This window comes from Diplotaxodon limnothrissa, linkage group LG1 (assembly GCF_057381915.1).
Source record: "Diplotaxodon limnothrissa isolate DT_005_m linkage group LG1, D_limnothrissa_male_GT1.1, whole genome shotgun sequence".
Taxonomy (NCBI): Eukaryota; Metazoa; Chordata; class Actinopteri; order Cichliformes; family Cichlidae; genus Diplotaxodon; species Diplotaxodon limnothrissa.
The window spans coordinates 3589715-3604790 of NC_140596.1; the positions used below are offsets into that span (position 1 = coordinate 3589715).

Here is a 15076-nt window from a genome sequence, read left to right on the forward strand (position 1 = left end):
AACACCAATTATGTGTTTGGAGTTAAACTGGAACGAGTTCGTCTTCTGAAGCTTTGACAGGATGAAACACTTCCCTCCCTGAGCACACTCACAAATGAATGATTAGGAAAATGAATAAACATTAGATGATATATGGATTTCATAAATGGGTAATTCAGGTTAAAGTAGATCCATATGTGAGTGATTTGCTGCTTGTGGGTGTGGATGAACTGTCAGACATTTGGCCCTCAGGCACAGACGAGCTGACAGAGCTGCAGCATTGATTGGTTCTCTTTTTCCTTTCTTAGCCTTATTTTTTGTTTTTCTGTCATTCTTTGACTTCGTAACCATAAAAAAAAAGTGTCGACTGGAGTTCTGTTTGGTTTTTTTAAGAAGTGTGTGTGTGTGTGTGTGTGTGTGTGTGTGTGTGTGTGTGTGTGTGTGTGTCAGGTGAAGACGTGGCTACAGGAGGTTGGTGAAGTTCGTCTGAAGAGTCTGGAAGAGCCGGCAGACTCTCTGGTGCTTCTGAATGAAAAACAGCAGGACTACAAGGACTTCTGCACAACGGCATACGTACGACACACACACACACACACACACACTCTCTCTCACTCGTTCAAACATTTCTTTTAGCCCATACTGAGGACTGGTCCCCACAGAGGATGAGGTCTGTTTCCTCTGTGTGCAGGACCAGTGTAAACGAGGGAAGGAGCTGCTGTCTCGGCTGGAGCGCCGGGACGACGTGCCGTCCGCTGACTTCCACATTTACGAGGACAAAGTTCACTCCTTCTGGGCTCAGCTGCAGGATTTCACTCAGCGGGTCAGCAGTACCGGGCAGAACATCGAGCGGGCCGTCCGACTCTACGGCTTCTTAGATCAGGTACAGTCACTGAGGCTGTGGCTCATCGGATCTGTTTTTAATGGCAGTTTGAGCCTCACAGTCATCTAAATGTGTAAATCTATATTTAATCTGGTGCTTTCTGAGATTAGCTAAAGTGAATTTCAGTGTTGTGAACAGTACTTGCTGCTCTTTCTGATTATAGCTCCAGCTGTGCTCTGATTTTTCATGTTTTACTGTCTCTCGGTTTAAACCATCTGAGAAGCCTGTCAGCTCTGTCTGAGCAGCTTCTAATCCATCTTGAGAAATCTAATTTTAGCTGCATGTAAAACAGCTGAATGTGGATCGGAGCAGCTGGTTTGTCGTGTCTCTCCTCCTCCTCCTCATATCGTCTCCCTGCAGTGAAACTGACAGCTTGTATTGAGGCCAGGAGGATGAAGAGGGGGGAGAGAGTGTCAATATTGCTTTGTGTAAAGGGGTGTGAGGGGGGTGATGGTCTTTGTCCACATGACTCTGTCTTGTAGGTTTGTTTGTGTGTTTTTATGTCATGCTGATATTTTTATAATGTGCAGATTCTTGAAATTCAGTCATGAAATAGTTGAAGTTGTCCCTCAGACATCCTATAAAAACAAACGCACCGACCACAAAAGTTTCTTCGATCGTTGTTCACATCATAACCAAGAGCGACACGGTGTGAACTCCGGCGCACTTTCGGTTTTCTTTCAGAAAAGATTCAGACTCGTGTCATATTAGGACGTACACAGCGTAGGATGAGGACAGGGCCGTAGATCGACCGGTAAATCGACAGCTTTGCTTTTACCCTCTTCTCCACAACAGATCGGTACAGCGTCCACATCACTACAGACACCACCCCAATCTAGTCTGTCAGTCTCTCACTCGTGAAAAAGACCCTGAGATACTTAAACTCCTCCACGTGGGGCAGCAACAAGTCCTGTGACAACTGAAAAATCAAGAATCCAGTTGATCTGTCCAGATCCCACCCCACACACACACACACACACACACACACACACACACACACACACACACACACACATTGGGTCCCAGCCACACTTAGCCCGAAGAAGTTACATGGTCCACATTCCTGCAACAAACTATATTTTCTATATCATCTCCCGAGGTGCAGCAGCTGCTGGGCCTCCTGCTGCCTCTTCAAAAAAAACAGCCGCTCATCCAAAGTCCCTTCTGACGACCTCGCGCGTCCGTAGACCTTTGTCTTTCATTTCATTTGTTTCATTTGTTTTTCGAAAGGATGATCCCAAATTCCCTGTAAAAAGACACTTCATGATAAGTTGGTACAGAAATCAAGCGTACAATTACCAACAAAGTAATTATGGTTTTTGCTATAGCTCATAAGCTCGTGCGAACGAACATGACGGACCGACACATTTTTACTCGCTCGGTTTGCTGCAAAGTTGAACTAAACCAAAGGAGAGAAACAGCCTCTCTGTTGAAATGCAACATAGACATAGAAGATTTCTATTTGGGGAAAACAAAAATTGAAATTGCGATGACAAGATTATTATTTTCATTGTGTGGAAGTCTTTTCAAGCCTCACTTCCTGTCCTGTCCTGACATGTCTGCTCTGTGGGTGAAAACATCAGCCTGTGGGGATCCGAGCCGCCTCACTCAGTGGTGGGCTCGGCCGGTCGGCAGGCACGTGTTTCAGACCGATGTTTAAACTTTCACCAGTGAAGTTTGTTCGGATGCTTTAGTCACGCCACCAAATTCTGCACAACACCAACCACAGAGTGTGCTGAAGTTTCCTCTCTGATACACTAAGCAGGCAGTACTGACCTGACACACACAGACAGGAATGAAGCGTGTGTGTGCGTGTGTGCGTGCGTGCGTGTGTGTGTGTGTGTGTGTGTGTGTGTGTGTGTGTGTGGTCGGTCCAGGTATCACTCCGGTGCCAAGTTTTCTTTCCATCCCCCTTTCATTCCTTTCACCACAAAGTCTTTGTCGCCGTGGTGATGCCCCCCCTCCTCTCCTCCTGGGACCGCCCATCTGCCATTCAGCCCATTGATGAAGTTTGGGGGGGTCACTGTGTGTGTGTGTGTGTGTGTGTGGTCAGGATGCTGCTCTCTGCGCGAATCACTCAGGCTTCAGAGCTTCAGCTGAACACACAGGTACGATACACACTTCTTACTGTTTTTTGTTGTTGTTTTTTTAAAAACACACACAGCTGAGGTTTGCTTTGGAGAAGTTTTATCAGCACGTGTGTGTGTGTGTGGCAGTTTTTCAGCTGTTTGATGTTAACTTGGCGTCACTTTGACTGCAGAGAGATCTTTGAAGCTGCTCTCGCTGCTTGTTGCTCGCTCTCTTTCTGCGCGCGTGTGTGTGTGTTACCAGTTTACCTGCTGCAGATGATATCGTGTCGTTTCCAGATCACGCATGTTGTCATGTTGCTGTGGCTCAGTGACATTCCCACCCTGACTCGTGTTTTTTGCATATAAAGCAACACAGGGTTGCTGTCTGTTTCGATGATGGTGTGTCGGAGGTAATTTTGCTTGTCATGCGTTTTGGGGACGGAGACTCCAGCTAGAGTCTGCAGGAAAGGAAAGGAAATGGGTATTAGCAAATACAAAACTGGCTGTCTGCTCCATTTCACAGCAGTCACAGCGGCAGCATCATTCCCTTTTCCGCTTTGTCGTGTCCACATTGTTCACAGCTGAGTGGCAGGAAAAAACTCCAACAGCTGGCAGAGCGCTCTGTGCTCATAGGTGGACGATAAAGGGAGCAATCTCAGGCTACGGGTTTATTCTGCTGTACCTACACACACTGTCATTTCATTTCAAGGAGCCAGTAAAGAAACTTTAACCTTCCAGTCAGTAAACCAGCTGCTCCACCACAGCTATCAGAGCTCAGTCTCCAAAATCAGTTTGATTCATACCAAGTTTTCTCTTCAGAGGGGATGAGCAGTATTCGGAGAAAACATTTGTTTTTTCTTGTATTTACTTATTTTTAAATATTTTTGGTAAAATCACTTAATCGTGATTAGATATTGGGGAAAAATAATGAATTCTATAATTTTGCTCCATTTCCAGTTCACCCGTTACCTCTTTAAGAATCTTTAAAAATAACAGCTTTTAGCACAGCAGCGAGGTTTGGCCAGGCGCTAGCAGCTCCACGTGGGCTCGTTTTCAGAATAGTTTCACCACGTTGCCTAGTTTCTTCTCGGATGGCGATACACCAGATCTGGTCATGTGTCAGCTCATTTATTTAATACGCACCACTCGAACACAGTATTGGGTTCATTCTGAACCTCGTCGGTACCTGCTGTGATCCAAACCGTCGACACCTCCTCGGATCAGTTCCTCCGACTGCGTTCTGGCAGCAGTTCCCTTCTGTCAGCTATGACATGCTAGCATGTAGATGTGTTTTTATAATAAGTGATTTTATATTGAAAGGAAGGAGATCAGTTTCCTCTGATCTGGACAGGATACAGCATCTGTCAGTTTTATGTTTTTAAGTTTTCCGTTTTGCACCGAAAACGATGTGTGACAGTTTGTCAGGTAGTGTCTGAATTCTTGAATATTGTGAGCTCACAGTGACCTTTGACCATGAAAATCTTACCCTCCATCTTCGAGTTCAAGTAATTTTTTTTGCCATGTTTAAGTATCTCAAGAATGGGACAAATGGACACCTGAAAACACGACAGCTCTGGGCACAGCTGTTTCTGACGTCGGGGCATAAAAACACTGGTATTGGGGGATTCTGCCTTGTTTGACATTTCTTCCTTTTATATGAAGACTTCAGAATAAAAGCACAGAATATAGAAACGGAGCAAAGAGTGAAGAAACAAAGTGAAACAAAAGACTTCTTTCACATCAACAAGAGTTTGAAGACAAAACGCTCTCCTCCAGGAACCGCAGAACCGTTTGAAGTAGGTTCACCACTACTCCTCTGAAGGAGGAGGAAAGGAGCCCTACCCCCTCCTTTTATATGGTTTGGAGGGTTTTGGCCTCCTCCGCCCTCCCTCTGTTTCCCCTCCTCCTCTTTGGTTGACTGGCTCCAGGCCTGGAGTCCTGCAGGGCCACTGTCCCCAAAACCACAGCCCGTGTGCTCCTGTTTATCCCTCCTCCCCCTCCTGCCTCCCCCCTCTGCAGCACCATAACAACCACATGTTATTTTAATTAGTCCTCCTCTTCTCTGCCCCACGTTTTCACTCCCTCTCTTGTTTGGAAACATCCAGAGGCGAGCTGAAACAATCGGCCGAATAATCAATTTATTGATCGACGGAAACGTAATCGGCATCTGTTCTGATCATTGATTGTCGGAGGCCTGAAAATAGATTAAAAGCAAATGTTGTCAGGTTTGTGAAGTGGAAATGGTCCAGTAACGCTGGATCCAAAGCTTCCTTACTTGGAAAGCAGTACATTTCTTCAGCCTTACTTTATAAATCGATGTGAACGATGCTAAAATAATGAAAGTAGACGAAAACAAAGGAACAATCTGTTCCTCATATTATTATATGAACAGTTTACAACACTTATCTGAAGGACCTTCATATTGAAGTGTAAAGATCCTAAATATTAGAGAGGCTCATGTGATCACTGGGCTCTGTGAGCAGTACTTGGTGATGATGGGGAGGAAGAACACTCTTTTAACAGGAAGAGACCTCCAGTAGAGGGAGGGTCAGCCTTTGGTAATAATGGTACATGCACAGCAGCCCACAACTTGGTCCAAAGAAGCTGCGCGTGTTCAAGTTTCCAACCGTTAATTCTCCAGTCTTTAACCTGGCAGCTAATGCTAACCGTCCCAGACAATCACTGCTAACGGCCGGCCATCATGTGTGCTGCCTCCTGCACGCTCGACCAGGTGTTTCTCTACCTAAACCACAGAGTAGCGCCTGCTGTGTGCTACATGTGGAAGACATTCCAGCCTGTTGCTGCTGAAATAGTCCAAAGACACACAGCATCTGGGTTCATGAAAAGCTTTTTATACAGTCAGAATATTGAGATCTACATTGGTCATTTCCACAGTCCAACCACTGTCTGCCACGGTCTCTGCAGGTAAACTATTCATTATAAAAAGGTCCTCTGAAAACACCCCAAGTCATCTTCATTTAAAGTGGTCCAATCAGATCTTAATAAAATGATTAAACCTGGCTGACAACTAAAATGTACCCACAGTTGTTGTGTTGTAGAATCGAAGATAAAGAGTACAGTTACAATTAGAGATGGCACGATACCACTTTTTTATGTCCGATACCGATACCGATATCATAAATTTGGATATCTGCCGATACAGATATGAATCCGATATAGTGTTTTTTAATCAACAAAACTGTTTTTTAAATATCTTGCTGCATTTTGCAAGTCTGCAAGTTCATACTCAAGTTTAAAACAACAACTACACTAAAGCTATTCTGTTATACCTGTATGCAAAAAAAATATTTCATAGTTCAGCAATACTGATCAATCTAATAAACTTAGACCTACACCATCCTCCCTATTCTGGTATTTTAAAGAGTACTTAGCGTAAATATTAAGCAACCTAACTAATAGGGTTCCAACTCCCAGCAACAACAAACATAAATAAATAAAAAATAGGGAACCACCCCTCACGCGCCACCTCATGATGCTTAATCGACGTAATCAACCTTAATTTGATGCAGTGTGAAAAAAAAATGCACAGAAATCAATTATTTTTCAAGAAATATTAAATAGATTCAACATCTTTCTTCAACAAAATTGCAGACTGCACAGATGGTACCTTCCCAAAGGAAAAAGTACTACAGCTTACTAGGGTATATATATTAGACTTAATAGTCACTATATACAGTAATGGACTTCTATTCCTTTTACATCAAATTAAAACTTTGGGTGTCAGATAATTATTTATTAAAAGCTAGACATTTTAAATGAGAATAAGAAAGAAAAGTATGTCTTTGTGCCCCCTTTTCCCTGTTAATGCCCTATCGGCCCCCCTGGCTAAACTTTGCTAGATCCGCCCCTGCACAGTTACCAGCGTCAGCTATGTAGAAAAAGATCCTCGAGTAGAAAGTAATATTAAATACATTCTAACAACAGCTTATCAAGCTTAAACGTTCTGCTGTTGTTCAGCCGCTGGTTTCCTCTTTCTGGTGCAAAGTGGGCCAAAAACAAACAAGAGAGACTCACGACAGAAAAGCCGATCAGCTGATCATTAAGCAGTTTCACGATTGAAGTAGCAGCCGGAGAGCGAGAGGCAGTCGCTTGTTAAGCTTAACGTGGGAATGCTTTACAAACATTCAGAGATGGACTTACACACTTGCTTTACTTCTCTCGGGGATAACTTTGTCGGAGATGAAATGCCGGGTTGCTAGCGAAGCTCCACATGCTATCCAGACCACCAACAGGTCCGGCATGCCACAGCTGCTCTATCACGTGATGCATACTGCTCCGACGTGCTAACGTTCTGAGGTGAGTTACGGCGTGTTGCAAGTTTTGCGAGGTGCTTTCGTGATATTTAATGGATCGGATTACATTTTTTATTTTTCTCCGATATCCGATCCAGTAATTTAGGTCAGTATCGGACCGATACCGATACGTAATATCGGATCGGTCCATCTCTAGTTACAATAAAGGACTGCTGTGACGATCCTCTCTCTCTCTCACACTCACACACACACACACACACACACACACACACACACCTTTGTGCATGTGGGAAGTGAGCGGCTGCAGCGATCAGGACACATCAGCAGCTAATCGGTCTGGAGAGCGCTGACCCGGTAGCCTCCTGCCACATCGATGTCCATATGGTTTCATTGTTAGCACGTCCTGTCGGATCATATCTGTGTCACCGCCTTGGTTGTTTACGTCGACCTCATGAAGACGTCTGAATGAATTATTATTAGACCTTATCTAATGAAATATTAACTGACACATCCGTCTGTTTTTGGACCACTTTCTCCTCTTTGAGCCTTTCTGGGAAGACTGATTGAAGAGTTGGTGTAGGTAGAGATAGATGTTGGAGCACACCTCCACCTTCTCAGGCAGGCGTGCAGCAGATGATTGTTGTGCCACAAACCTCTGTGCTTTGCACGTTTAGACTCAAACCATCGCCGCTGTCACCAAATCAGCCGAGACTGAAGTGTCAGAGCTGCTCCTCAGTGTTCTGCGATGCTGGTGGGTTGTTTTCTTTCAGCAGGCACTGAAGAGGGTGTCTGCACCCTCACAGTGAACCCTCACCCTGCTGTGCTTCCAGCGCCCTCTGCTGGCCACACCCTGCCCAAACCCAACCCGCTGTCAGTGCTGCTGAACTTTCCCTCTCCAGGCCTTGAAAAGTTTGGAATAACCTGCACATGACCTTGTGTGCGTGTGTGTCTCCTGCTGTTTTAGTGGTGAAGTAATATGTTAGCTGCATGTCAGGAAGGTAAAGACTCATTCAGTCATTCTTCAGTGGAGAAGCAGGAGGCCTCTGGTCTTTAATTTATCACACACACACACACACTCTCCTCCCCCTCCAGCCTTCAGCAAAAAGGAGATTGGCGGTCGACTCCTTCGTGGTGCGCACACAAACACGAGCTCACACTTCAAAGCTCTCTGACTACACACTTGCAGAGTGACGTCATTGTCGGTCTGTTCTTGTTGTTTGTCCGAACAGACAGAAAAAACGGAGACGCCCTGAATGTTTCAGTGTCGGGTCCGAGTTCTGCTCGCTTTAAAGGAAAAGCTGGAACGGCTTGGACCAGGAAACATCATCACTTTGAAAACAAACGAGGAAAACGTCTTCTCAGAGAGATGGTTTAAAAGTTTACATGTTACATCAGCTGTTTTAGTGCGGGCCCTTTAGGACCTCCTCCATGTGAGAAGAGGACCTGCACCATGGCATCTTTGTGTGTGACCCTAGCAAAAAAAAAAAAAAGTGGGCGGGGAAAAGGTGGGTGTTCAACTTGATTGGGGAAACTTAAAATGTTCCCATCATAACCAGCTAAAGTAACCCCATCACTTCCTGCCTTTTTCTTTTTTCAGTCTTTTTGCTTTTGAATTTATTAAAACGAAGAAAAAAAAACATTTCTTCAGTGGGCTGCTGTCTAGGGTCAAAGGTCATGTCATCTGGACAAAATAGATCTTCTGCTCTTTGAATTTTTTAAATGATGATATTTGAGTTTCAGATTGTTTTTCATGTTATAGTAAAACACCTCTGAGCGCTGGGGTGTCACAGCGTCTGTAAATGTTGATTTGAAGCGTCGGGCGAGCAGCAGCCTCAGAGAGCGTTTCCTTCATCCATCACAACCAGCTGGACACAAAGTTCCTGCTGGGCTTTAGCTCTGGTTCTGATGTTTAGTTATCATTTTGAACAGGGTGCCACTGAGTGTGTTTTCTATTGTCCTTAACCAACCAATGAGCACGCACTACAGCGTGACTGCTGATTGTTTGGGTTTTTTTGTTTTTAGTTAGTCGTCTTATTTAATTTCTGACAGATTTTTGATGCTGTCTGACTTTCTCCTGAGCGCCCCCTGCTGTACTTCAGCTAAACTGCAGTCATTTTAACAGGAAGTGGAATGGCGCCTTTCCATCGGCTCTCCATGTGACTCTCCCCTCTCTCTCTGCAGGCTTATGGCTGGGCGCTGCAGGGTATGCGTCACCTAGCTGGGATCAGTATGGAGGACTGCACACTGCCAGACAAATGCCAAGCTGTGATTGGCTGCCTGGAGGACTACCAGCGTCTGCACCCACCAATCTCAGACACCTGTTTTCAGGAAATGAAGGTGGCTGCGGGTGAACTGCGGGGCGAGCGAGGCCTTCGTCAGTGGAGCTTCGCTTGGTCAAAGTGTCAAGAGACCAAGAAGATGTTTGACAGGAAGATGGAGGCAGCACTCAAGACGCGTGACTCCGCCCACAGGCGCCGCTCTGACTCTGCCACCAGCAGGAGCTCCATCTCCTCCAGGAAGTCTCTGTCAGGACTCTGGCTCTCCTCCCGCCTGCCAGAGGAGAAAACAAATGCCTCCTCGGTTCTTTCCATTACCTCCACCCCTGCTGGCTCCGCCTCCCCTCCCACCCCGCAGCACACGCCGCTCCTCCGGCGACTTTTTCGCAGCTCCTCCTCAGACGAGTCCTCAGACCGTGTGGATATCACTTCCTGCAGTCCCAGACTCCCCCGCCTGGATTCTTCTCCCTGCTTCACTCCATCGTCGTCTTCCTTCTCCCTCTCCTCTTCCTCCTCTTCCTTCTCCTGCAGACGACAGCAGCTCAGGAAGACTCAGAGTTTCGACTGCCCCGCCACCCCGGAGACGTCGCGCTACAGCCCGTCTGCTCGCGCCCTCAGCGAGCCAGTGCGCAGAGGAAACACGGGTGTGTTCATCCGTGGTCTGGAGGTCAGCAGCACTGAGGCAGCAGACCGCACGCTCTGCCCCAGGACGCCTTCTCACAGCTGGGGAGGACAGGGGCCACATAGCCCCGGGACACCCAGCACACCCACCGGAGAACCCCGACCCAGGAGCAGGTGGGTAATCCTGGTTCTCAGACTGAATTTGTAGACTGACACTTCTCTGCTGACATCTGTGTGTGTGTGTGTGTGTGTGTGTGCAGCAAGCTGCGTCACATTGTGGAGGAGATGGTGAACACGGAGCGCGAGTACGTCCGCTCACTGCGTTACATCATACATCACTACTTCCCTGAGATGGACCGAGCAGACCTCCCGCAGGATCTCAGGGGGAAACGCACTGTCGTCTTCGGCAACCTGGAGAAACTCCTCGACTTCCACAGCCAGTTTTTCCTGAAGGAGCTGGAGGCCTGCTCGAAGCATCCGCTCAGAGTGCCACACTGCTTCCTCAGACACGTAGGGGACGGACACACACACACACACACTCTCTTCATATGTACTCTGTGTGAATGTGTTTGTTGTTTGTGTTGAACAGCAGGAGCAGTTCGGTCTGTACGCTCTTTACAGCAAGAACAAACCCAAGTCTGACGCTCTTCTGGCGAATCACGGACACTCCTTCTTCAGAGTGAGAACTACAACCACCACCTCTGACCTTTGACCTTCATGTGACCTCATATTTGTACTCGCACTAACCCCTGCCCCCCTCGTTCCTGCAGAGGAAGCAGCTGGAGCTGGGCGATAAGATGGACCTGTCCTCCTACCTGCTGAAGCCCGTTCAGAGGATGAGCAAATACGCGCTGCTCCTCACTGACCTCATGAAGGAGGTGGGCGTGGCACAAGAGGCGGAGCTTACGGCACTGCAGTCTGCCACCAATATGGTCAAGTTCCAGCTTCGCCATGGAAACGACCTGTTGGCCATGGACGCCATTCGAGACTGTGACGTAAGTGTAGCCTGATCTGAGCTCAGGTGAAACTCGTGTTCTAGACTCACCAGAAATATTGATCTGAGGTGAAAGTCCCCTCCACATCACACATGAATCAAATTCAAGGAGCAGAACTTCTGGAACTGATCACTTGTTTCAAAATCCTTGATGATGGTCTCCTAAAAATTTCTGGATCCAAAATCCTGAAAAACTTTTTTAGTAGTCCAACTAAAAACCAATCACACGACCGCCTTGATGGACATGATTACCACAGTAAGATGGGAGGTTTGTGTTTGTGGGTTTCATGATAAAGACGGAGCTCAAGGTGAGACGTTTAAATCGGACCGTGTCGTTAAAAGCTCCCTCTTTGTGTTTTCTGCTCTTTTAAGTTAAACAGCGTAACAGTATCAGAAACTATTTTCCATATATGCTGTGAAATACTCCAGAAGCCAGTTCAGAGGCTTCCTCCAGCAGACTGCAGCTCCCTGTGAGGCTGGGGGTAGCCTCCAAAAAGCCTGACCAGCCATTCCTTTGTGTTCAGATTACCAAACTAAGGGCTGTGTCCCATGAGCCTCAGCAGAGCCGCTTTTACGGTCTTTTACTTTCTTATAATCCTGTTTTAGCGTCATCGTTCGTGCCCAAGTCTACAACGTCTTAAATTAAGTTTCGATGGACCTTATGAACATAATTAAATCGGCTACTCTTAGGAATTAAACCCAATCAGCTCTTCTTCTGCCTGCAGGTGAACCTGAAGGAGCAGGGTCAGCTGATCCGGCAGGACGAGTTCACTGTCTGGAGTGGGAGGAGGAAATGTCAGCGTCGCATCTTCCTGTTCGAGGAGCTCGTCCTCTTCAGTAAACCTAAGAAGATGGAGGGAGGGCTGGACGTCTTCATCTACAAACACTCCTTCAAGGTAAGCTCTCCAAGAGCAGGCGAGCCCACGCCAACCGTGAGGCGAGGAATTTTCTGAGCAGAAAACGTGTGCCTGTGCTGCAGACGGCGGACGTTGGTCTGACAGAGTCGACGGGGGACAGCGGGCTGAAGTTTGAGATCTGGTTCAGGAGGAGGACATCCAAGAATCAGACCTTCATCCTTCAGGCGACAACGACGGACGCAAAACACGCCTGGACAAACGACATCGCCCGAATCCTGTGGACCCAGGCCACGAGGAACAAAGGTGCGGATGGCGGAGCGTTCAGGAGAGCGTCGGTGTCGGAGATCAACTCACCCGTTTGTCTTTCTGCCAGCAGAGATGCGTTTGAAGGAGATGGTGTCGATGGGCGTGGGCAACAAACCGTTCTTGGACATCCAGCCGAGCGACGCGGCCATCAGCGACCGAGCCGTTCACTACATGATGAAGAGCAGAGGTGCCGCTCAGACTTTCACTAGAATTCACCAATTAGCTCGTTAGTTACTGATGATCAAAAAGTAAAACGGTGATTGGGTCCTTCAGGTGCCAGAACGCGGGCGTCCATCGCCGTCTCCGTCTTCGACCATTCGAATCCTTTTAAAAGGGGAACGGTGACCTCTGACCCTGCAGCATTAGGCCCGTCTTCAGCCAGCCTGCTGGGACCGCTCAATCTGCACATGTACAGGTGAGACTTACCTGTCCTGCTGTCAAAGGTTCTTGTGCTGGTTTTATAACATCCTCCTCTCCCTCCTGCAGTCAGAGCATCCCCCCTCCTCCCACCACTCAGAGCTCCTTCAGCGCTTCGTGCATCGAGGAAGACGAGCAGGAGCACGAGACCAGCAGCCAGCCCTCCATGAGTACGTCAGCACACACCTAAACTCATGAGTCTCAGATTAGGTTTGAGTAATCTTCGTCCCAATCCTCCAGCCTCTTCACTTTAACGCCTGACTGCAGTTTCTTTTTCTTTTTTCTGTCTTCAGCCACTGAGAGTTCAGGTTCGTCGTCTCGCTGCCTCTCCGGCTCTACTGGCTCCGACAGCGGCTGCGTGTCCTCCCACCTCCAGGAAGCGCTGCCCGAGGAGCCCTCCCCCTCTTCCCCCAGCAAACAGCACCTCAACAGCCCGTACATTTCAGCTGTGAGTGCAGACAGCGCCATGAAGGAGGCGGAGTTAGAGCATTTTTAAATATGTTTGTCATCTCTCCGAGCGGCTCGGTGATTCTCTGGGAATTTCTCTGAGTTTATAAATGTTTGGTTGATGGTGTTCTCCGTCTGTCCTCAGAAAGCAGCTGCAGTCATCAGCCCGGCAACCATCGTGTGATCAGCTCGCCTGAATGACGTTCCTGTAAGTCTGCAGGTCCTCACAGAGGGATTGTGTTTGGGGGGAAAACTGGAAATGGGCAAACCCTGACGGCTTTTTGGGTTATTGCAGAAAATAAGCGGGAAAGCAAAGTATGAGAATAAAAATCAAAAAGGGAAACAAAAGAAAAAAAGGCATACAACCCGAGCAAACTGTTAATGATAACTTTAACCATGCGAGTCTTTCTAAAGACAGGCAGGCAGACGTAAAGGCTGACACATGAAGCAAAAGCTATAACAATGAGTTCGCAACAGATCAGAGACTAAGTGAGCTCAGGATGGTCGCCTTTAAGTAATCTGCATTAATCTAAGCCCCGCCCCCAAGAAAACACTGATCACCAGGTAAAAATATAAACGAGTACAACACGATTTCAGCGTCTGCTGGAGGTCACCGACTGGTCTCTGTTTGGTCTGATGACCCCAGTCTCATGTCTCTGAGGTGATGCGCGAGACCTCCATACATACCTTAAATCCGTCTGTGTGTGCGCGCAGGTTCATCTGCTTCCTGCTGCAGTTCTGCGTTTCCTCCTGTTTGACCCGGACGTCGGACAGCTGCTTTCATTTGTGTTGTAAATAAGGACAGTTTGAGTTCGTCTCCTCGCCGCCACGTCCGTTTGTCATGCTGACCCAGGGTCAGTCTGCGGGCGGGCCGGCGTGCTGTGAGGATGGCAGGTTTGTGTCTGTACATGTGTGTAAATAAACCCTCAGCTGAGCGTCTGCTGCCACTTTTTACTTGAATAATAAACTGAGTTTGTTCACATGCTTCCTGTTCTGTGTTCTCTCGGAGATCAGCTGACCTGGAGCCAAACACATTCATTTCTTTTTAGGTTTTACGGAATAATACGGAGACAACAGCACAACAGCCTCATCAGGCAGGTCATGATGATGTCAACTTTTGTTTTTCCAGTGAACTTTAAGAATCATACAGCACCTCTCTTCTGATCGTACTGTGACATGCAGAGTTACACCTATAGGATCTCATTTACCACCTGTAAAAGTAAATTACTGTACCTGTTACACATGTAGTGTAAAAACTCATTTTAAATAAGCATCACCAAAGTTTCATCATCACATAACCCAACATGTCCTGCACACGTTGAGGTCAGGCGAGTGTTTCAAACAGCTGTAGGAGAAATCATTTCAGCCTCAGCCCGGATCACCTCAGTGAACCCGAGGCATCCTCTCCTCGCTGCAGCAGCTGAGCGATTAAAGATGAAAAACAAACCAGATGGTAGAAAGTTGTTTATTGTTCATCAGCTGAAGCAGCGACGACGCTCCAATCATCTCAGAGCAAACGGAAGACACTGATGGGGTCAGAGGTCACCGAAACCTACTGAATCAGTCTTGTGAATTTCACATTAAGAGCCTCTGGTCTGCAGCCCTTTTCTTTGATTCAGATTAAAAAAAGAAAACATCCAGCTCCTCCTCAGAGCCTTCATCTGTTTCACCCTCATCAGTAACTTTCAATCCCAGCCGACACCAAAGTCCCAAATATAAAACTTTATTAAAACCATCCGTCTTTCCATGTGCTGAAGTGACAAGGCTTTTAATCTGAAAGTCACATTTAAAATAAACTCTAGTTTCCTACTAAAAGTATGACCTCTGACAAACACATCGATGCGTCTGACGACCTGTGTGACCAATCAGAGCACAGTAACACAAACTCCTGATAAAAGGAAAAAGTGGTTTTTGCATAGCGAATTACAAAGTGCTGAAAAGTACAAAAACACGTCG

General features: G+C 47.0%; 1 protein-coding gene across 1 annotated transcript in view; it reads left to right on the plus strand.

Moving 5' to 3' along the window:
• The window catches only part of plekhg4 (pleckstrin homology and RhoGEF domain containing G4), a 62928-nt gene extending 48866 nt beyond the window's left edge, over positions 1 to 14062 (plus strand). The window contains exons 12-24 of the mRNA XM_085351158.1: positions 430 to 552; positions 668 to 859; positions 9384 to 10273; positions 10360 to 10609; positions 10689 to 10778; positions 10870 to 11094; positions 11819 to 11989; positions 12073 to 12253; positions 12327 to 12443; positions 12530 to 12671; positions 12743 to 12843; positions 12967 to 13121; positions 13266 to 14062. Coding sequence (XP_085207284.1) covers positions 430 to 552; positions 668 to 859; positions 9384 to 10273; positions 10360 to 10609; positions 10689 to 10778; positions 10870 to 11094; positions 11819 to 11989; positions 12073 to 12253; positions 12327 to 12443; positions 12530 to 12671; positions 12743 to 12843; positions 12967 to 13121; positions 13266 to 13304 — 2676 coding nt within the window. The 3' untranslated portion in view covers positions 13305 to 14062. The remainder of the gene's footprint in view (positions 1 to 429; positions 553 to 667; positions 860 to 9383; positions 10274 to 10359; positions 10610 to 10688; positions 10779 to 10869; positions 11095 to 11818; positions 11990 to 12072; positions 12254 to 12326; positions 12444 to 12529; positions 12672 to 12742; positions 12844 to 12966; positions 13122 to 13265) is intronic.
• The last annotated feature ends 1014 nt before the right edge of the window (positions 14063 to 15076 follow it).